The sequence below is a fragment of the Alligator mississippiensis genome, chromosome 5 (genome assembly GCF_030867095.1).
Source record: "Alligator mississippiensis isolate rAllMis1 chromosome 5, rAllMis1, whole genome shotgun sequence".
NCBI lineage: Eukaryota > Metazoa > Chordata > Crocodylia > Alligatoridae > Alligator > Alligator mississippiensis.
Window position 1 is genome coordinate 181275281 of NC_081828.1, and position 22541 is coordinate 181297821.

The window sequence follows — 22541 nt, forward strand, 5'->3', positions numbered from 1 at the left end:
GGACTTGCATTGGTGTATATAAGAATATCATCTAACCTGATAAATTTAATACAGGATGCAGACAGAAGAAATGAAACATTTCAAATGTTACAATCATATGTGTCCTTTAAAGCATTCTAAAAGTGGATGAAGTACTTCAAATGTCTTGAACTAATGTATTGTTTTGATAAGGTTCTTTGGGTGAATTTAATATATTTTATTACACAAACTAAATAGTTGGAGAACAATTTTTAAGCAAGCTTTCAGGTTCAAAAACCCTTTGTCAGGCTAAGGAAGTTTCAACAGATGGTGTGTGCTCTTCCTGGATGGAATGAAAAGTAAAGAAGCCAGAGGCTGGGCTGGTATGCATACAAGACAGGCAGTCAGTGAAAATGTAGACTGAGGAGTCAATGGGTGAGAGAGAGGCTGGGTTGGGGGGAGAGAAGGGGGATGAATAGTAGAGAAGTACCTGGGAAGTCAGCTGTCAGACAGGTTATAATGTGTCATAAATCCAATGTCTATATTTAGTCCATGATTCTTGCCATCACAAGAAATGCAAAACTTGCCTACACATCCCCACCACCCCCACAATCACTACGCCCCACAACAGAGCCATCAGCATTCCTGGATCTTACAGCTGCACCTCCAGAAATGTGATATATCTCATCCAATGCACCAAATGCCCTGATGGAAAATACATAGGTGAGACCAAACAACAATTGCGCACCAGAATGAACGCACACCGGAAATCTATCAAAGACAGGAATACCCAGTGACCTGTGGGGGCACATTTCTCACAAGAAAATCACTCTCCAATCTCTCAGTTCTGATCCTCAAAGGAAACTTACAAAACACTTCCCAGAGACGGGCCTATGAACTCCACTTCATCAACCTCCTGGACACTAAAAATCATGGACTAAATAGAGACATAGGATTTATGACACATTATAACCTGCCTGACAGCTGATGTCCCAGGTACTTCTCCACTATTCATCCCCCTTCTCTCCCCCCCACCCAGCCTGTCTCTCACCCATTGACTCCTCAATCTACATTTTCACTGATTGCTGGTCTTGTATGCATACCAGCCCAGCCGCTGGCTTCTTTACTTTTCATTCCATCCAGGAAGAGCACACACCAACTGCTGAAACTTCCTCAGCCTGACAAAGGGTTTTTGAACCTGAAAGCATGCTTAATAATTGTTTTCCAACTATTTAAGTTGGTCTAATAAAAGATATCAGATTCACACAAAGAACCTTGTCTGCCTGTGTCCTTAAACCAACATGGCTACAACCTACACCCCTGTATTGTTTTGAAGCATTTCACTTTTTGTTACATGTGTGCAGGGACAGGAGACTCATAGGTCCTCCAAATCCCAGTGCTCCGCTCTCCCACTTCCTCCATGGGGGAGGGAGGGAGAGCATATTGGACAGCCTGGAAGGGACCTTTGGACTCTCCATTGAAACCCTATTCCTCCTGGAAGCCCCTGTTTATCTCCCCCCACAACCAGAACCAGGCTCCCCAAACCTCAATCCTTCCCTCTAAGTTTCTACCCAAGGAAGACTGGGAGAGAAAAGATTTGGGGTCTTGGGGCTAAGAAACTGTGATCCTGACAGTGAGGGGTCCCCATTACCATTGCAGACCTCCATACCTCCCACTCCACTTTACCACTTTCCAGGCCTTCACCACCACCAGAGCTGGGCTCATGTCTACTTCTCCACCCTACAAGAAGTTTAGGATATTTGGAGCTGGAGTGTTAGAATCTTGGCAGCAGAAAGATCCTGCCAGCCCCCCACTCCCTGCTAGTGCCCTCCTGCCCCACCCCAATATGTGCCTTCTGCAATACTCCCTGGCTGAAGAGCTATGGGTGCCACTTGCTATACTTGAAAACATTTTTGAAATTACTTCTGTCTGAGCCCAGTCAGTTAAAGTAAGACCACCAATTCATGCAAACTTCTCAGAGACTGTGTAAAAATAAAAGCAAACAAAAAAGAAAGAAGAGGCCAAGCCTCCAAGAGACCACCAGACACTGACTTCCTAAGTTTACCCCAAATTGGAAGAAATCCAGTTTCTATCACAGAGCTCAAATCTAGAGTCACAAACCCATAGTTCAGCCTGAGACTGTACAGCTGCACTCTCAGGAGGCAATATAGCTTGAGGATACCTGCCAGACACAAATACTTAAAATATGTCTATAAAATGAGCAGCACTGTTCTTCCTTAAGGTAAACACAAACTATGATATGCTTGCAGTAGGTTGTATGGGGTTATGCTCATAGACATAGAGCACCAAGCATATTCTGTGGCTAGACTACATGTCCACTGGCTGAAGACCAGTTTCTCCCCACATTCAGCTCTCAAATTCTCCCTGCCCTGGGCTTCATATCTTAGCCACTTTCAGCCACACCTAAAGTCGCATTTCACTTGTTTTTCTTTATAAGAGGCTGGAAAAGGCAGAATCAGGCAAGAAAGATAGAATTGTGTTATGATACTTAGCATGAAATTTGTGCAAATCACAATGAAGAATGTAAAAAAACAACTCCTACATTTTACCACATAGAATGGCATCAATCATTTCCCATTTTAAACTCTAATTCTCTGGGCTTAGTCTCCACTGAAGTTGTCATTTCCAAAACTCATGTGAACACTATCTTTGTAAAACATAACCTGTTGGAGCTGGGAAACTCTGCAGAAACAGCTCCCCTCATTTGTTGTGGTGTCTGTAGAAACTGCTGCTTCATGGGAACAACCTGCCTAAGGGAGATAAAGGAGGTTGAAAGCATGTGGTGGGACTCCCAGATAAAGTCTGTCAGCCAAGCCTAACTCCTTTGCATCGTCAAGAGGGAGGTGCACTCTGGAGTGTCTGAGGGTTTGCTTCTGAAAAGGAAAAATTTCTGTCATATCAATGTTTTATCACTACGGTGACCAGGATGTTTGCACAAGACAGTAACTACTGTTTTCAAAGAAGAGCTTTCCTTTTTCACATTCCCTTGTAAATCCACCTGGAATCTATAGAATCCAATTAGAATCCAGTATTACTTCTCTAATGACCTATTAACTCAATCCTAAGGTTTCCCCTTTTTAATGTAGTATCATGGAAGGATGACCTTACAATTATAGTGCATGGAATTTAGGATCTCTGTTCAGTTCCCAGCCTAACCAGAGATTTCCTTTCACAATGGGTTTGGAACAATAACTTAATCTCTTACTTTCAAACCCAATTCATAAAAGGGGGAAGATAATATATTTACCTATCATTTCTCTGAGTTACTGATTTTGATCACAAAATAATTTTTGTAGGAACTCTTTCACTATATGTTTATATAGCACCTAACCAATCTCACTGAGGTCTCTAAGTCCTACATAATGCAAACAACTATTCACATTCATACTTTTTTGAGCATATTAAATATGTGTGACTTAGGAAAATGAAAAAGCATTAGAAGACCATGTTGGACAGATCTGTGCCCCTGCCACTGTCCTACCAAGATTTCAGCAAAAACTTGGCTTAATACAGCCTCAGCTTCTAGCAGTTTCCCTTGCTCTTCAGCTCTTTCTCCTTCTCTTTAGTTTAACAAAGTATCAGCTTCTAAACAGTTTCCCCGCTTTTCTCTCCCTTCCTGAAATGTGATCAGGCTTAGTTGGACTTACTAAAACATATAATAAGCAGGGAGTTTCAAGGCCCTTTCAAATCACATCTGGATGATAAGTAAAGTAACATATTTTCCAGGAAGACTGGAAAAGAGGTTCAACAATAAGGTGACAACCAATTGGAACATATACTAAAGAAGTGAAACAGGGTACCCTGCATGTGTCTATGTTAGAATTTGACTGGCTCTTATAGTTATTCAATGTAGAAAAATGGTAAAAATATATAACTGCACTATCACACTTTGGACATGCAAACCCTTGTGCATTTCCTATCTGCCAGGTGGTTTAACTGTCCAGCTGAGAGTGATTAAAAGCTCTCTAATTAAATTCACTGTGTCATTTCTTTAAGCTCAATATGTACTGTGTCCAGCAAACCAGGAACCAAGCTGAACTGTGTGGGGCTTGGGTTCAGCCAACTCAGCCACCCACCACAGACCATCCTTTTGAGAATTTTATTCATATTTTGATGAAGAGCTGCAAAATACTGTATTTTCTCACATACAACTTGTACCTTTTTTTCTACAATTCAACTGCTGAAAAGTAGGGTGTACTTTGTAAGTGAAGAAATATGGGTACAGCAATATGCCTGTGCTGGGAAAAAGTAATGATGCAGTGTTTCTGGTGGGATTCTCTGGGCGCTGGATACGGACACTTTCTCTTTCTTCCTGGCAGAGGTCCCAATGCAGAAACTATTACTCAGTTACTTACTACTATTTACCAATATTTTCAGGGAAATGCCCTCCTTTCTTCATTCTGCCTTTCAAAAACAAAGTGTGTATCTTACTTGGGGACATGTTGTATGCAAGAAAGTATGGTATTTAGTAACTTGGTGCTGATTTTACTCTCTACCATCAAAGCGATAAAGAACCATTCGGTAGTCATGAGTTTCATGTTAGATGAATGTTTCCATTTTCTACCCTGAAAAAGGTGGGGACGGGGGGGTAAGAGGAGAAGGAGTCTATGTTTGCTGCTCTGTATGTTCCAATGCAGCTTTACTGTGTGACCTTAAACAAGTCATTTAGTTTTGCTGTGCCTCAGCTCCCCAACTGTAAAATGGGGATGAGACAACTTACCCATTAGTCAGACTTTTTGGATATTACTGATATTAGTACGCAGATCAGCAGTTCTCAACTATGAGAACCTGCCAGGGGGGCTGCAATGCTGCCAGTGCTACAGGGTGAAATTACCTCACACACCTGTTTTCAGGAGGCATATCAGAGCCAAACTAACAAGCAGCTGTGGCAAAAAGGCATGCCTACCCTCATTATATTATATAGTATAGGCTGGGAACTGGCTGGCTAAGCAGCAGCTGTGCAGAACAGGACCCGGGGGTTACAGTGGACAGTAAGCTGAACATGAGCCAACTGTGTGCCCTTGCTGCCAAGAAGGCTAATGGCCTACTAGGCTGCATTAGTGGGAACACTGCCAGCAGATCAAGGCAAGTGATTCTTCCCCTCTATTCAGCACTGGTGAGGTCACATCTGGAGTACTGTGTTCAGTTTGGGGACCCCAAATACAGACAGAATGTGGACAAATTGGAGACAGTCCAGCAGAGGGCAACGAAAATGGTTAGGGGACTGGGGCACATGACTTATGAGAAGCTAAGGGAACCAGGCTTATTCAGTCTGGAGAAAAGACTGAAGGGGGATTTAATAGCAGGTCTTCAGCTACCTAAATGGTGGTTCCAAAGAAGATGGAGCTAAACTGTTCTCAGTCATGGCAGATGACAGAACAAGGAGCAATGGTCTCAAGTTGCAGCAAGGGAAGCTTAGGTTAGATATTAGGAAGAACTTTCTCACCAGGAGCATAGTAAAGCACTGTAACAGGTTATCCAGAGAGGTTGGCGAATCTCCATCCTTGAAGGTCTTTAAGGCCCAGCTAGACAAAAGCCTTGGCTAGAATAATATAGTTGGAGATGGTCCTGATTTTGAACTGGGGGTTGAATTAGATGGCCTTCTGAGGTCCCTTCCAATTCTAATTTTCTGCAATTCTATGCCATTTCTGCTGCAGCTGTTCCCAGTTTGGCTCCACCATGTCTCCTGAAAATGGAAGTGCATGGGGCAGTTCTGCCTGATGGTAGGGGCAGCCTGAAGAGAGATGCCACTGCCACCAGATAGAACAGCCTGCACATCTGTTTTCAGGAGACACATTGAAGCTAAACTAGGAATGGCTCCAGCAGAAATGGTGCGCCTGCCTGCATAATGTAGCCACTTGTCAGTTTGGCTCTGACATACCTCCTCAAAACAGAGCTGTGTGGGAGACTTTCATCTGCCCTGCACACCTTGGTTTCTGGGAGGCACCCTGAAGGATCAAACCAGGAAGGGCTGTGGCAAGAGTGTGCACTTTCTGATCTGGTTCTGCAGGGTGTGAGCCACATAGTGGGTGAATATACTGTATTTAGAATGATCTAACCAATTACAAATGATCATAACAGAAATATGCAAAATATTAATTCATAACAAAAACATAATGTTTATATTACAATATGCATAAAGCAGTTGTTTGAAAATGGAGTGCTGCTAAATTTTGTAAAGATTTGGAAGGAGGTTTTGAGTCTAAAAAGGTTGAGAATCACTAAGAATAACACATGGGGGTTCAGACTACCCAGTACACTATCTTCCATCATAAGACAATACAGTAGGCATATATGTTGCAGGACATATGAATGTCAACCCCAGGCAAAGTGACACAATATCAGGGTCAGAGAATATGAAATAAAATAAGTTCCCTTAACTGATGCTGCCTTGACATGCCAAGAACTTTCAAACTACTGGGAAAGTTTTGACATAGAGACCTCTGCAACAGCCAGGATCCCTGGGATCACCTCCTTGCCTGACCAGAATTTTCTCTGGAAAAAAGATGAAGAGCATGATCTCTCAAGAGCAACAGAATTTTTAGAAGATTTCTGACTGCCCAAAATCTCAAAATCGCTGCTCCTCCTCTGCCAGTAAGATTATCAAATAGAAGAGGTCATGAGCAGTCTGTCTCAACCTCCTGAATAAGCAGGATCCTCAAGGAATGGTTAATGGATGGCTGATCCCACACCATGGCAACACTTAAATCCTTAGGTTTGTATCCAGTTCTATTCAGCAATAGGGATTTCACAAGAGATTTCACTAACTCTCTAAATGAGTTAGATTCTAAAGTACCCCCGTGCTGCCTTCTGCCTGACTTCAGGCTAAGATGGCTGACTACCTCTACAGAGACATATGAAAGAGATAAAAATGAAACACAGAAGACTAAAACAATGCTAAGTGTTTTAGTGCAATAAGTAAATGTGTTAGTATAATAGTAAATGTGTTCATACAGTGGAAACTGCATGGGTTAGGTTCCTTACCCCTCTGCAAAGATAAGGTATAGGGCTGTCAGATAATTAAAAAATGTGATCGTGATTAGTTGCACAATTAAAAAAAAATAGTTGCAATTCATTGCAATTTTAATTGCACCACTAAAAACTGAAAATAATGCAAAATTATGCAGGTACTTAGTATGGGGGGGGGGGCGGGGGGTTACAGGGTTGAGGGGGATGACGACTTGTGAAGCACTGCCACTGCTGCTCTGCTGGATAGCCCAGAGGTGGTGGTGATGGTGTGGGTTCCAGAACCAGACGTGATAATTGCATTAAAAAAATTAACACAAGAACCAATTGACAGCCCTAATAAGGTCTTGTGAAGTACCTGGGGTATACAGAGCTGCCATAAACAGTTGTGCCACACCACTGAGGTAGTCCAGTTGTTAGCTGGGGCTTTTACTATTTCAGAGGGCAGAGCTGTGTGAGACCACTGCTGAATTCTTGCTGAGTCGGAAGCAACACCCTCTGAAGTAAAAACCCCACCAAACCTGCGAGCAGCGTAATTTAGCAACCTGCTGTGAACTCAACGGGCTGCATACCACCCAGATATAAATGAGCTGTATTCTACCGCATTTACAATTTATATAAAATCATACAAAAACAACTACATGAACACAAGGCACATATCTGTATAATTTGATATAGACAGTTTTCCTTCAAATAATATTTGTAACTGCATAATAAACTAAAAAGATTGAGAAGGGCTCCACTAGAAATTAAATTTATACCTTGGGAGAATGTCAAGGATATAAATAAAACTCTTTGTCCTTGGATCAGATACATCACCTTGCAGGCCAATTCTAAGAGAAAATAAAAATAAAGAAATAAAATACATGTACTGAATACAACGATCAGCTTGTCTTCTCAGAGTTTCTTACAAAACATAAGCCTTTTCCTCTAGACCAATATGGCTACAACCTGGATACCTTACAAAACATAAAACATCTTTGATTAGTGCTTTTTCAAAGTTCTATACAGGTATCAAAGGGTATGTACAAACACGTATTTTAGCTTCCTTGAGAGGGGAGTGAGAGCTGCTGCTTAGAAGCATGCAGCAGCAACTATATATCTGCAAGATCCTGCAGTGATACAAACTAACTAAATCTATTTAACCCTGAACAAGGCAGGGTTATCACTGGAGTGGTTTGTTACACTTGTATAAACTACAGAATCATGCAGACGTAACAGCTATATCGTAACAGCTTATCCCAGTGTCCTTTGATATCAAAACAAATGTTATGTCTGCCTGTACACAAGGTCCGTCACCCCAGACCTGCCTTCAGGGTCATAGCCTTATCATCTCTCTAAAGAATGAAAATGCACTCCCAGAGTATGTTAGTGCTCAATCTTTTAAGCACACACACAAGGGCAGAAATCCTGCCTGTGGTCTTTCTGTTCTAAGCCTGGAAGTAACTCTAACAGTCCTCCTGCAGTGACAGAGATTATTAGCATCTGACCATTAGCACAGAGAGGGAGCTCTCTTAATTTCATAGACATTAGGGCTGGAAGGGACCTCGGAAGATCATCGAGTCCAGCCCCCTGCCCCAAGGGCAGGAAGTCAGCTGGGGTCATAGGATCCCAGCAAGATAAGCATCCAGTTTCATCTTGAAGGTGTTCAATGAAGGCGCTTGAACAACCTCCGGTGGCAGGCTGTTCCAGACCTTGGGGGCTCGGACAGTAAAGAAATTCTTCCTTATGTCCAGCCTGAAACGATCTTGAAGTAGTTTGTGACCATTCGACCTCGTCATCCCTTGGGGCGCTCTGGTGAACAAATGTTCCCCCAGATACTGGTGGTCACCCCGATAAACTTGTAGGCGGCCATCAGATCACCCCTGAGCCTGCGCTTTTCCAGGCTAAAGAGCCCCAGGGCTCTCAGCCTGTCATCGTAAGGTCTGCTTCCCTGACCTCTGATCATGCGCGTGGCTCTTCTCTGGACTCTCTCAAGCTTCTCCACATCCTTTTTGAATTGTGGAGCCCAAAACTGGACACAGTACAGGTACTCCTCACTTAACGACTGAGTTCCGTTCCTGCGATTCGGTCATTAAGCGAATTGGTCGATAAGCAAGGAGCCGCTCTGAGCAGCAAAGTGCTCCCCGCAGGACCATGTGCTGGCAGCCGCGTCTCTGGGGCGGGGGGCTGAGCTGCTCCCTCCCCGCCTCTTGCCAGCACCAGGGCAGCATTTGTCTCTGAAGCCAGGGCTGGTGGGAAGAGGATGCTGAGAGAGGGAAGGAGCTGGCACCAGGGAGCAGGAGGGAAGCTCAGCCCTGGCAGGCAGAACTAACCACTGCCCTTAAACCCACCCTCCAGACCCGCGCGCAGGGCTGCTCTGCGCCCTGCCAGCTGTTGTTGCGTGGGGCCGGGGGCATTGCGCCTGCAGGCAGGTGGGAGCCGGCGGAGCTGCCCCGGCCCCGGCGAGGAAAGCCCGCTCCGTGTGCCCCACCCCGCCCGGGCCGCGAGCGCAGGAGCTGTCCGCCCCGCTGTGCTGAACCTGCAGCACGCCGTTTCCACAATACAGGTACTCCTCACTTAACGACCACCTGCTCAGAGTACCGACTGCTCGGAGAGCTGGTCATAAGTCCACGCGGTCGTTAAATAGGTAGGTCGTTAAGTGAGGAGTACCTGTACTCCAGCTGCAGCCTCACTAAGGCCGAGTACAGGGGGAGAATGACGTCCTGGGATTTGCTTGAGAAGCATCTATGGATGCAAGCCAGCGTTTTGGTCACTTTACTAGCCACCGCATCGCATTGCAGGCTCATGTTCATCTTGTGGTCAATGATGACCCCCAAGTCTTTCTTCCATAGTGGTAGCCAACATAGCACTGCCAAGCCTATAAGGATGCTGCGGGTTTTTTTTCCCCCAAGGTGGAGAACCTTGCATTTATCGGCGTTAAAAGGGAGACCCTGCAAATTTTACTTTTAGAACTAAAGTACAGGATGTAAGATAAGTGGGACATCAAGCTTAATAATTCAGCCAAAATTACTTAGTATAACCACATGTGTGACTCACTATCATTCTTGAATGCTGGTAAATACAGAACTAAATATTATAATCTCTGCTTCGTGAAAGGCAGTAGCTCTCAGGGAAGATGCAGACAAATATGAATCACATATTGTATCACTGCTGAAAACTCATTTCTTTTGATCTAATAGTGGTACTTATGACACGCTGTATCACACTGTATTTTCTCCAAAACTGGAAGATTTGTTATACATACCTTGTAAATGGCTGACAGGGAGGACTCATCAAAATCATATCAAAAGATAATCTGTTGAACTCCTTCAGTGTTATGCCCTGCAAGATGAAGAAATATGAACATGGGTATTGAACGGGTACTTTTCATAGACTTGAAATAAGTAAATTACAGGTGCAAAAATGTTCAGGTTGTTTCCCCTATATATAGTTCCAAGGCATGCATCTAGCGGGGTGTAGTGGTGCAGTTGCACCGCACTAATTCCCACTCCACCCAAACTTTAAAGCCAACTGCCCTGGAGAGGCAGCACCATTTCTATTCAGGCAGTACAGAGAAAGGCAATACATTTCATAGCTTATTATAATGGATCTGATTCCTGCTAATCTCTCCACAGATGTTAACAACCTGCTCTCCTTTTTAAGGGTCTTGATCTTCCTTTAATCAAGCTAGTCTTTTTTCTGCAATCCTGCTGCCTGTTAGCTATTTCTGGTATTATCTCTCTTCTATTTCACAGCCCTGCACACTGTTGTTAGTTCTAGTTAAAAACCTTTACTTTGGTGTGGTAATATTAATTCAGGTGAGCAGTAACTCAGGTGTGGAAATTATTTACAGGGAAGTGCTGGATGCACTGTCAAGAAGCTCAAGAAAGATAGCTTTTGTTTTACAAATCTGAAGACAAGATGCACATTTAACCATAACAACTGCAGGACTAATAAGAAAAATTTGTGGGCAATTTTTGCCTTGTTTGTTGTGTTTTTTAAACTCAATATATAAACTAGCAAATTAGTACATATTCCAGTTACGTTATATTTGTTTATGCTTTATCTTCAAAGGGATAAGATAGCATGGGGCCACTAGAGTATTAGTAAATCTTCTAGCTTCTTTTTAACCTGAGAAAAAATATTTTGGGCTGTATGTGGTGATGTAATACTCTATCTGCACCCATCCCCACTTTTCAATATCCTAGATCCACCCATGGTATCAACTTAGTAAACACTTTTTAATTAATCCATTTCTTCTAATAGCTTTGCCCTTCTTTAATGCTTGGCAAATGCTGTGCAGTTAGATCGGTATTTACTACTTTAACAAGGAATTGGCAATGGCAGCAGACACTCACAGTCTTGGGTTTGTTGGTTAATTACCCAGAGCAACAGGGATAGCTCACATTTCTTTCAATGGGTCACATCAAAATGATGGCTATAATTATTCACTCCTAAATAAAGCACTTTTATTCAGATAGTAAGCCTAGTGGCTAGATAATATTTCAAAACATTATAACTTCAATGTTATTGAATAATGGGCAAGCATTATTCAAATTCTACAATGCATGTTGTTCTTTCTAGTCATTTGCCTTTATAAGCATCTCAAATATTTGCTTTATTTGAAAATATGACAAGTTCCTTACACAGGACCAAATTCTGATCCTCTCACTAAAGTCTAAGTAAAGGGGTTCACAGAGAAGACCTTTAGGAAAGCTTGGGAGAAAAGAGATTTCACAACCTAGGCCCCAAAATATTAATGCAGATGGTCTGTGGCCACTACAACACCTAGAGGTGCACCAATAAAGAATTTGTGGGATGAAACAGATGGCCAATTATTAACAAGCCACATTGGCCGATAGCAATCCAATTGCTGGTATGCAGCCGGGCAGCTTGGAGAGCAGTGTCCAGCTGGTAAGTCTGTTGGGGGGGAGGGGCGGCAGAGAAGAGGGGGAACAGATCGAGGCCCCTGCAGTGAGGGAGGAAGTGGAGCTGGGGTAGGAGCAGGGGGTTGGGCAGGCAGCAGCAGTTCTGGGGGGGGCTACAGGGTAGACTATAGCCACCCCAAAATTTGCTGTACTCCCTCCCATAACCCCTCCTTGCAGCACCGCAGCCAACCACCCTGAGCACAGCCATGGCCCAGCCCCCAGCCCCACTGGAAAGAGCCCAGCACTGCCCCTGGCCCCAGCCTGCAGCGGCAGCCCGCTATCACCCCTCACACAGATCCAGGGGGCACATGCTTCCCATGACTCTCCCAGGGGTGTGCATAGCAGTGGAATCTGCCCCCCCCCTCCCCACACCCCCTGGATGAGCAGCTCACAGCTCTGATCCGCACTCCGCTCTGGCTGGGCAGTGCCTACTGCAACCCCAGCCCCAATCCCTCCCTCACCACAGAGGACTCAATCTGACCCCATCCCCCACACGCACACACCCACCTTCCCTACAACAGACTTATCAGCTGGACGCTGCTCTGCAAGCTGCATTTAGCAGCCACATCAGAAAAAAACAAAACAATTGCTGATGTCAATTTCTTTTTATCAATGCCACTATGATATGAACCAATGTATCAGTGCATCTCTAACAGCAACCTATAAGTTATTATTACACAGTGATTCTCCACCAGGGTGCTTTGGCACCTGAGGGTGCTGTGAGATCCTTTTATAGATGATGCAAAATATTAAAACTATTAGGCATGAAAATACTGACATGTGATTCACAAAATAAACCAAGAAATTTCAAACAGGAATCCATGGCGTCAGAAACATTCTGACCCGGTGTAGTCTTTTTCAGTTCTCTGCAACAGAAAATTGCTGTATAGTTTTTCCACAGTCAAAAAGCAATTACAAGCTTAGACTTGAAAGTCTCTGGGTTAGGGTTAGAGGGGAGAACAAAAAGGGTGATGTCATGGTGGGGGTCTGCTATAGACCACCAGACCAGGAGGACACGATAGATGAGGCTTTCTTCAAACAGTTAGGGGAAGTTCCCTGATTCTCATGGGAGACTTCAATCACCCTGACATCTGCTGGGAGGGCAATATAGCAGTGCACAGGCAATGCAGGAAATTTCTGGAGAGTGTTGAGGACAACTCCCTGGTGCAAGTGCTGGAGAAGTGAACTAGGGGCCATGCTCTTCTTGACCTGCTGCTCACAAACAGGGAAGAATTGGTGGGGAATGTAGTAGTGAATGGCAACTGAGGCAGCAGTGACCATGAGATGACTGAGTTCAGGATCCTGAGGAAAGAAAGGATGGAGAGCAGCAGAGTAAGGACCCAGGACTTCAGAAAAGCAGACTGACTCAGGAAACTCATCAGCAGAATCCCCTGAGAAGCCAGTCTAAGGGGAGAGGAGTCCAGGAGAATTGGCTATACTTTAAAGAAACCTTACTGCAGAAACAAACCAGCCCAATGTGCAGGAAGACTAGCAAGTACAGCAGAAGACCAAATTGGCTTAGCAGGGAACTCTTCAGTAAACTAAAACACATAAAGGAAGCTTGTAAGTAGAAACTCGGACAAACAACTAGGGAGGAATATAACAGCATTGCTCACGCATGCAGGGATGAAATCAGGTGCAACTGGAGTTGCAGCTAGCAAGGAATATAAAGGGTAACAAGAGGGGTTTCTGCAAGTATGTCAGCAACAAGAGGAAAATCAGAGAGTGTGGGTCCCTTACTGAATGGGGGAGGCAATCTAGCGACAGAGGATGAGGAAAAGCCTGAAGTACTCAATGCCTTTCTCACCTCAGTCTTCACAGGCAAGGTCAGCTCCCAAACTACTGCATCTGGCAGCACAGTTTGAGGAGAAGGTGAACAGCCCTCAGTGGTGACAGAACAGGTTAGGGACTATTTAGAGAAGCTGGATGCGTACAAGTCTATGGGGTGGGACACAATGCACCCAAGGGTGCGGAGGGAGTTGGCTGATGTCACTGTAGAGCTGCTGGCCATCATCTTTGAACACTCATGGCAACTGGGAGAGGTCCTGGATGATTGGAAAACAGCAAATATAGTGTCCATCTTTAAGAAAGGGAAGAAGGAGCATTGAGGGAACTACAGACCAGTCAGCCTCACCTCAGTCCCTTGAAAAATCATGGGGCAGATCCTCAAGGAATCCATTTTTAAGCACTTGGGAGTAGAAACAGTCATCATGGATTCACCAAGAGCAAGTCAGACTGCATGAGTGCCTTCTATGATGGGATCCATGATCCTTCTACGATCCACAGACTGGCTCTGTAGATGTGGGGAGAGCAATGGACGTGATATACAGTACCTGGACTTTAGCAAGGCTTTTGACAGTCTCCCACAACATTCTAGCAAGCAAGCTAAGCAAGTACGGGTTGGATGAATGGAGTGTAGGGTAGACAAAAAACTGGCTAGATCATAGGACTCAGAGGGTAGTAGTCAATGGTTCGATGTCTAGTTGGCAGCCTGTATCAAGTGGAGCATCCCAGGGGTCAGTCCTGAGGCCAGTTTTGTTCAGTATTTTCATGAATTACCTGGAAGACGGGATGAAGTGCACCCTCAGCAAGTTTGCAATTAACACCAAGCTGGGGGTGTGTAGTAGATACACTGGAGAGTAGGGCTAGTATTCAAAGAGACCTTGACAAATCGGAGGATTAGACCAAAAAAAATCCCATGAGGTTCAATAAGGAGAACTGCAAAGTCTTGCACTTAGGATGGAACAGTCCTGTGCACCAGTACAGGCTGGGAACCATCTGGCTAAGGATGTGGACAAATTGGGAAGAGTCCAGTGGAGGACAACAAAAATGGTTAGGAGGCTGGGGTACATGACTTAGGAGGAGAAGATGAGGGAAGTGGGCTAATTTAGTCTGGAAAAGAGAAGACTGAGTGGGGATTTAATAACAGCCATCAACTACCTGAAGTGTGGTTCCAAAGAAGACAGAGGTAGATTGTTCTCAGTTATAGCAGATGATAGAACAATGGTCTCAAGGTACGCAAGGGAAGTTTAGGATAGATATTAGGAAAAGTAAGCCTCTCACTGAAACAGGTTACCCAGAGAGGTTGTAGACTCTCCATTCTTGGAGTTTTTTAAGACTCAGTTAGACAAAGCGTTGGCTGGGATGATCTAGGTTGGGATGGCCTTGCTTTGATCAGGAGCTGGATTAGATGACCTCTTGAGGTCTCTTCCAACCCTAACTTTCTATGACTCTGTGATTTTCTGAGAGGTGTCTTCAATCTAATGAGGCTGAGAACCAGTGCTATCAGGAAGATGGTACCATGGTCATTTTGACCAGAAGACTTGCCCCATTCTGGAACAAACGTTACCATACTAAGAAAGACTGTGCTGCTCTACATTCTGCAAAGGATGCACAGTCCCCAAGGGCTGTTTTTCCTATGGCTTCCCTGCCTTGTTCAACAAAAGGATGTTGATGGTAATGGCATTACTTTGTTGTTTCTCTACCATGATGTGTTATAATTTTTTAGAAAAAATGGGATACTATAAAAGTATTTTCCCCAAAGTTGGGGTGAAGCTATAGTTCTAAGTGAAAGAAAGATGTTTGTAAACCACCACCAGATTTAAGACTGTATGTTTAAGTAGCACTTGTAAGATATCAGTTCCACTTCACCCAGGCATACCACTACAAACAGAAAATCTCTTTGCATGTCACATAGTACAAGTTAACTCTTGGGAAACCCTAACAGGAAGGTTTTTATTATTATGCTGAAGATGTTTCTTCCTCACAGATATGCTGTAAACAGTTTCCTGTATTCTGGTCCTTTTTTGTAAAATCATAAGAAAACTGATTTTATAGTTTTCAACTGTACACCCCAAAAGAGATTCAATCCTTTTTTGGAACAAATTCCATGCAACAGATTCATTACCAGTGAAAGAAAACTGGAGGTACTTCGTGGGTGAGCTATATAACAAAAATTCCATAACAGGGCAAGAAAAATACTGCCATTTCCCCCCAGCGCTTCAGGAAGACCTTATAGACTTCAGCCTTCTCACATGCCATGAACGGTAGAGAAAGTAATTCCTCTTCTTCCTCCCTCCCCCATCTAAGAACCTCTGAGCTGACACTAGTTAGCTAATACCACGTGCTAAATAAGCAGCTAACCTTTAGTCACCTACTCTGCTTTTTCTTTAAACTGGTACGTACCAGTAGCTCAGAATTGTTTATCAAGCCATAAAGCTGTAAAAGAAGATTAAAAAGCACTCTGTAGTTTCTAACCACTCTGAAGAAGACAGAAAATAATGGAAAGCACATGGTAATTTTGCATTCTCCTGGCATATTATAAAAACTAAAAAAACTGCCAATTTTGTTGCAACAAATTCATAAAACATCAAGCCTTTTTATAGGCACTGAATTGATTTTCAAGTTTCTTTTTTTTCAGTGACGTTAAAGAAGGAAGAGAACTACTATGCTGCCTGGTCTATCTACTCCCCTAACAATGCAGTACTGTCCTCCACAGTATATTCTCTAATACTTTATCCAGCCCAGTTCTGAAAATGGCCCCTTACTGATTTAACAAAATCCTTATAATGTATTTCAAAAGTATAATATTTCTATTTTAAAATATTAACATAATCATTTATGAGTCACTTTTCTTTTGGGGCTGGTGAGCATTCTCCTTGTTTGTCCACATCCCCTTTATAATTCAGCATTGTTGACACTCAGGGCATTTTTACACATGCACACATTGCAGCACTGGGCGCTTTGAAAAGCACCCGGTGTTGCAATGCATGCAGTTATATAAGTGGCAAAATGCGCATCAGTGCTGAGAAAATGATGGCAGCTTGCTTTTGAAAACTCCTCTGAAGTGCTTTAATTTAAAAGTGCCCTGCTGCCATTTTCTTCAGGCTGACACACATTTCAGTGCTTATACAACTGCACACAGCGCAGCGCAGTTCATTTAAGTTCACATGTGAAGTAGACTCGATTAATCAAGTCTGCTCTGAAGCAGTGGATCTCTGGCACGTTACTGGAAAAAAAGTGTGTGTATAAATGCCCTCAGAGAAAAAAAAATCTAGAGGTGCACTGATACATCGGTCAATATCAGATTGGTACCGATATAAAGAAAATTGTCTATATCAGATATTGGCTCAATGGGGCCAATAATTTGGCTGATAAATGCCCGTACTGCAGTGAAATTTGGGGTGGATGCAGCCTATTCCCAGTGCCACCAGAGTCTGCTCCAAGCCCAGCCACCAGTAAGAAAAGTCCCGCACAGTGCCAGCTCCGGCTCCACCCCGCGGCTGCAGCCTGCCCTGTGCCATGCAGATCCAGTGGCACATACCCCCCTGCCCTCCTGGGGTGCAAGCAGAAACAGGAGAGGAGCTGCCCCCAGTCCACAAGCCGTGGCTCTGTCCCACGCCACCCCTCCACCCCCACAGCTGGGCAGTGCCTGCCCCTGCCCTCCCCACAGGGGGCACTGATCTGCCCTCCCATGCCCCTTCCCTTCCCCACTCCCTTCCACCACAACAGACTTACCACACAATGGCAGCTGTATCAGATATCAGATCAGTATTGGCCGATATGCCTCCTTAAATATCGGCTATCGGTATTGGCCCCCCAAATCTCTATCAGTGCACCCCTTAAAAAATCCCGTCCAGTAACCTAGAACCATATGAAATCTATCTGTACTCTTTTTCTCTCTACTTCAAGCTGCAGGCAAACCATGAGGAATCAAACAATCAGTAGAAAAAGTAACCTATTAACGCCATCCCATTAAATTACTGCCTCTCAATTTAAAGTGCTCCCATTCTACATTTTCTATGAAATGTGAGCAGCTGGGACATTAGCCTCTCAAAATGAGCACAAAGCAAAACATCCATTACTCACCTCAATTGTCTTTGCCCACAAAGGTGTACTTGGAAAATTGTGTTTGTAGACTTCATTGGCAGTAGTGTTCACATCAACAGCAGCAACAACTTCTGCGGGTATGCAACTTTCTAGAATTAAAAGAGAGAAATCTACAAAACTACCAGACTCCAGTATTTATATTTGCTTATTCTAGTGATAGCCTTCTTAAAATAACATGCTACAAGGGGTCCAGATTGATCTTATGAATCATTGCTAATCATCAAATTCACAATTGCAGAGCATGAAACAAATCACAATGTCCTAACAGCAATACCTAGTGCATTTAAAATAAATTCTAAAGTAATTATACTTGGTGTTTTTTTCAAGCCTCTTCTGTCCAGAACTAAGAAGAAAGACAAATCAAGTATATGAAAAGCTGCAATATGAAACATACAGGTATTTTTATTTGGAAAATATCAAAAAATTCTTATTTATTTAATTTCACCAACAGCAAAGAGGGTCTAAGCTTCATGGGAAAAATGTACAGGTGAATTCAGTGACCTCCTATTAAAGGCCCAATTTATACTACCTTCTCTAGTCTCCTTGACTTTCTGAACAACCATTGTAACGACAAAGTATTTTGCACAGGTACATTCACAGTAGAGCAAGCAATGATTACACCTGAAACTACAGATCAGGTATGTTAACACTGACATCTAGTGTGAAAAGCATGTCAGCTTAACAGATCAACTACCTGCATTTAAAATCTGATACCTTGTCTTCCTGTTATACAAGCACAGTGTCTAAGTGATAAAGGCAAATTTCAAACACAGGTAAGGGGATACCTCTTTCATTTACTATTTCCATTTTTTACATATAGACTTCTAATTCCCTGGAGTTTTCTTTGTGTTCTCAGCACCCTGGTAAAAATATAAATTAACTCTCTCAAATAGTTATCCCATCAAGCAAATAAGGGAAAATAATACTGGCAAAAGCTGACATGGTCAGATGTCCACCCTTTCAGCAGCGCTGCCTTATTCCCTCAAAAAATAATCAGGGACTTTACTCAGCCACCCTAAATGCTGGTCTATGATTCAACTGAAAAAAGGTTAATGTCCATGATTTGTTGGGTCCCCTACTGCTTTCAAGGAAAGTAACTGAGACACCCTTTCAACCCAAACCATGAAAGTTATTCTTCAAGGAAAAGGAATAGAAATATTACTTTAATGCTCCCTATTCATCACTCATTCCCTTAACCCCATGATGATGGGATTTTCTCAAGTTACATGGGTAAACTGCAATTACCACAAACAGAATTATTAATAAACCTTCATGCTGTGCTCAGGTTCTAAGATGCAGAAGCAAACAATGTTATAGAAAAATACTGCCCTTCTAAATCTTGCTTTTCTTAAATTGGCTATTTAAAGAGAATTTGGAAAAACAACACACAGTAAAACCCTGCCTGCCTGCCTGGTGCCCCTGGTAATGGGTGCAGGGCAAATGGGCCTGGGGTGCCCGAGCAATAGGACCAGGGTCTGGCAGCAGCAGTGGGGGCTCCTGGGAAGCCAAATCCAGCTGCCACATCACCCCTGCCCTGCTGCCCAGCTCCACAGACTACGGTGCCCAAGAGCCACATGCGGGGATAGCAGGATGAACCAGGCAGTACCTCCGTGCTCAGAGGCATCAAGACCAACCCACATACCACAGCTCAGGCTGTCCCACACGCTTGGGCCAGGTGGGGCCGAGGAACAAGCCATATTTTGCCCACCCCTGCCTTACAGTCACCAGCATAAGCCATAGGAGCCTTTAAACTACTGTGACTTATTTCCAGCTGCCTATGGCCCCAAGGGATTATCATGGTACCTGGAATTGCCAAGGCTTAGGAAAAACCTCTCTACCAAAAATGCCACAGCTGTTCGGTACCAGGATAGGGTGTTGCATAAAGGTATTATACAAGCTCTGGTTTGCTTGGGAATTCTTCTTACAAGCTGATTTAACAGCTTTCTGATATCTTTGTAACCCTGGAATAACACAGAGCAGCTCAACCAGTGACAAGAATCTGGCCCACTTCATCTAGCAAAGAACAATCTGGGTTCTCTTCTCTCCTTTGCTGCCAGATTTCCAGACCACTGAGGAACCCCGTGGGCCAGAGAGTATGACCCTACAGACAGGCCCCAGTTCCTGATCCTGGTGCACTAGGGCCTGACCCCAGTATGAGGGTAGCACAGGGCCCAATCCCAGTGCATGGGGCTAGGCAGGAGGCCGGGGCAGGACAGGGGGAAGCACGGGACCCTGATTCCCTGATCTCAGCACAGGGAGCCAGATGGAGGCATCATGGGGCCCTGGGCTTGATTCCAGTGTGTGAGGGTGGCACAGGGCTCCAATTCCTGTACCCAGGGCCTGACCCCAGCATGCAGGGGTAGTGCTAGGCTCCCAGGCCCGATCCTGGCATTCAGGGATGCCACAGGGTCTAATCCTGGTGGTACAGGCCAAAAGGTTGAGCAGCACTGAACTAACTCATTGGCCATTATACTTCTGTACAAATGAAGAATAATTGTCTCAACAGAACAGGCACTAGAAGACAGAGCAAAGAGAAGATTCATGCTTTATTTTATTTAATCATCCCCTTGAGCAACAGGCACAAGATCTATTTACCAGTCTAAAAATATGGAAATGCTCATGTCATACTAACAGCCCGCAAACTAAACTCCCCCAAAAACCATGGAAAAGCACTAACAGAGACATATGTTGCCCTGCAGAATTTTTTTGAAAGAGTAAATGCCAGTTTTCAAGACCTGGCAATTCCACTGAGCTATAGCCATGTAGAAAACAACTTAATTTTAGGTAGGAGAAAGATGCATACGTTTTCACAGTGAGTGTAATTAACCACTGGAACAGTTTGCCTAGAGATGTTCTCCACAACCTGGAGTTTTCAGAGCAAGACTGGGTATCTTTCTAAAAAACACAGTACAGCTCAAACTGAAATTATAGGCTTAATACAGAACTTACTGGTAAGGCTTTATGGCCTATGCTGTACAGCTGGGAAGGGCAATTATTTTAGCTGGAGGGCCACTTAAGATCTGGTGAGCTGTCAAGAGCGACACACAAAATTTTAACAAATTATAAATAAAAAAGCAAAAATCCAAGATCTATTATAACATTTTAATTTTATTTCAAAAAATATTTTTGTCCTGACGCATGGTTTTTCGAGTAGTATGCACAGGCAAGTGCATAATATCTCAAAATAAAGTCTTACTCTTGTATACTGTGGGGGGTGGTGTTTGTGTTGTGGGCTGGGTGTACATGTGTGGGGAAGAGGGAGCCCACACCAAGGCCTGGGAGCCAGGCAGAGATGGGGAGGAGGGAGGGAGGACAAGGGCCAGCTGGGGTTGTGTACAGCAGGACTTCCCCAGGCAATGTAGTGCATGTGTGTTCTGTCCCCCATATCCGGCCCATGGCTGTCCCCACGGCACTCTGCATGGGGTTGAGCCCTGCCCATTCCTGCCCCTGTGCCTGCACCTACTCTGGGTTCCTGCCCCTGTGGGACAAACTGTGCATGCACCCACTCTGGCCCCAGCCAGTACACACAGCTTCCTGCCAAGGCTGTTCCTGTTGCTGCTGCAGCCAACCAGATACAGCTCAGCTGCTCCTCCTCCTGCCCCTGCTGATCTGCTCTGGGAGGGAGGCTCAGCCAGGCTGCTCCTGCCCCAGCACATGGGGCTCCAACTCCTGGCCCGATGATCAGCCACCTGAAAGCGCTGGAGCTAGAGCCCTGTATGCTGGGGAAGGAGCCACCCAGCTGCAGTTTTCCCCCCCACCTGGAGCCTGTAGTTGGATGCAATTTATGCTATTTGCATAAAAAATACTTATAGGAACATTTTCTTTTTTCATGAAAAGTAAACATGTTAGCTTCGCTGGCTTTTACTCTGTGCCTTTAAAAGGATAAACATCATGAGAAGAAGTAAACCCAGATGGTTACAAGAAGACTCATTTTATAAAAATGGGGACTAAAGTAACAAAAGTGCTCAACTGACTGATTTACCACAACTTGGAACTCACAAACATCCAGATAATCTAAACCAATTTTATGCACATCCCCAAACCACAAAAAACTCTTTACTTAATGTAAATTATATTCCCTTTTATTCAGATTCCCTAATTCTTAGTCTTAACAAGGTTTTAGCCTAGAAGTATAGTTTAAAAGAACCATGCAAATCAGGCATGTCAGTGCTTAGAGGCTGCATTTTCTACTTCTTATCACACACTTCCCATAAAAAGAAATAACCTGATTTTAAAAAAGGAATGCCAGCTCCATGCAAATAGTATTGCATCTATCTGATATGTAAATTTCAATTGATATTTAACCCTTCAAGGCTACACAGGGTCATTCAAACAAGTAAAGGGGAGGTTTGAATCCTATACAGAGACCTCTTCATCTGTCCTGACTGGAACCACTACAAAAGAACTTCAGCCTTACTATTTATAAGTATTGTCATTTCTTCATTCAAAAGTAAGCCCCAAAGAACAGAAATGCAAATTACAACACACAATGGCACTGCTACAACTGTTCAGCAATTCTATTTGTGATTGTATGCTATAAAAGAAAGTTTTAGCAATAAACTGAACCTTTTCGATGACAGTAACAGGAACTCCCTGAAAACTGAAAATGCCCAGAATATAAATTAAATGATTTGTAACATACTCCCAGCCTTTTCAAGCCCAGCCTTATCCAATATGGTATGATAAAAAGCAGTAAACCTGTTACATACTTCTTTGCAATATTCTGATATTTCCCAAAGGCTACATCTTAGGAATGAACAGCTCTCATAGGTTGTTGCCTTTATGCTGTGGCATATT

General features: G+C 43.8%; 1 protein-coding gene across 3 annotated transcripts in view; it reads right to left on the minus strand.

Moving 5' to 3' along the window:
- Nucleotides 1-22541, minus strand: part of TRDMT1 (tRNA aspartic acid methyltransferase 1) — a 43823-nt gene that overhangs the window by 18285 nt on the left and 2997 nt on the right. For 2 of the 3 annotated variants that reach the window (XM_006265858.4, XM_059729049.1), the window contains exons 2-4: nucleotides 17724-17833; nucleotides 10193-10269; nucleotides 7707-7778 (exon numbers count right to left, since the gene is read on the minus strand). In XM_006265858.4, the coding sequence (XP_006265920.1) occupies nucleotides 7707-7778; nucleotides 10193-10269; nucleotides 17724-17833 (259 nt within the window). Of the gene's footprint in view, nucleotides 1-7706; nucleotides 7779-10192; nucleotides 10270-17372; nucleotides 17465-17723; nucleotides 17834-22541 lie in introns of those variants that run through there. The other variant, XM_059729050.1, reaches the window with a different exon arrangement.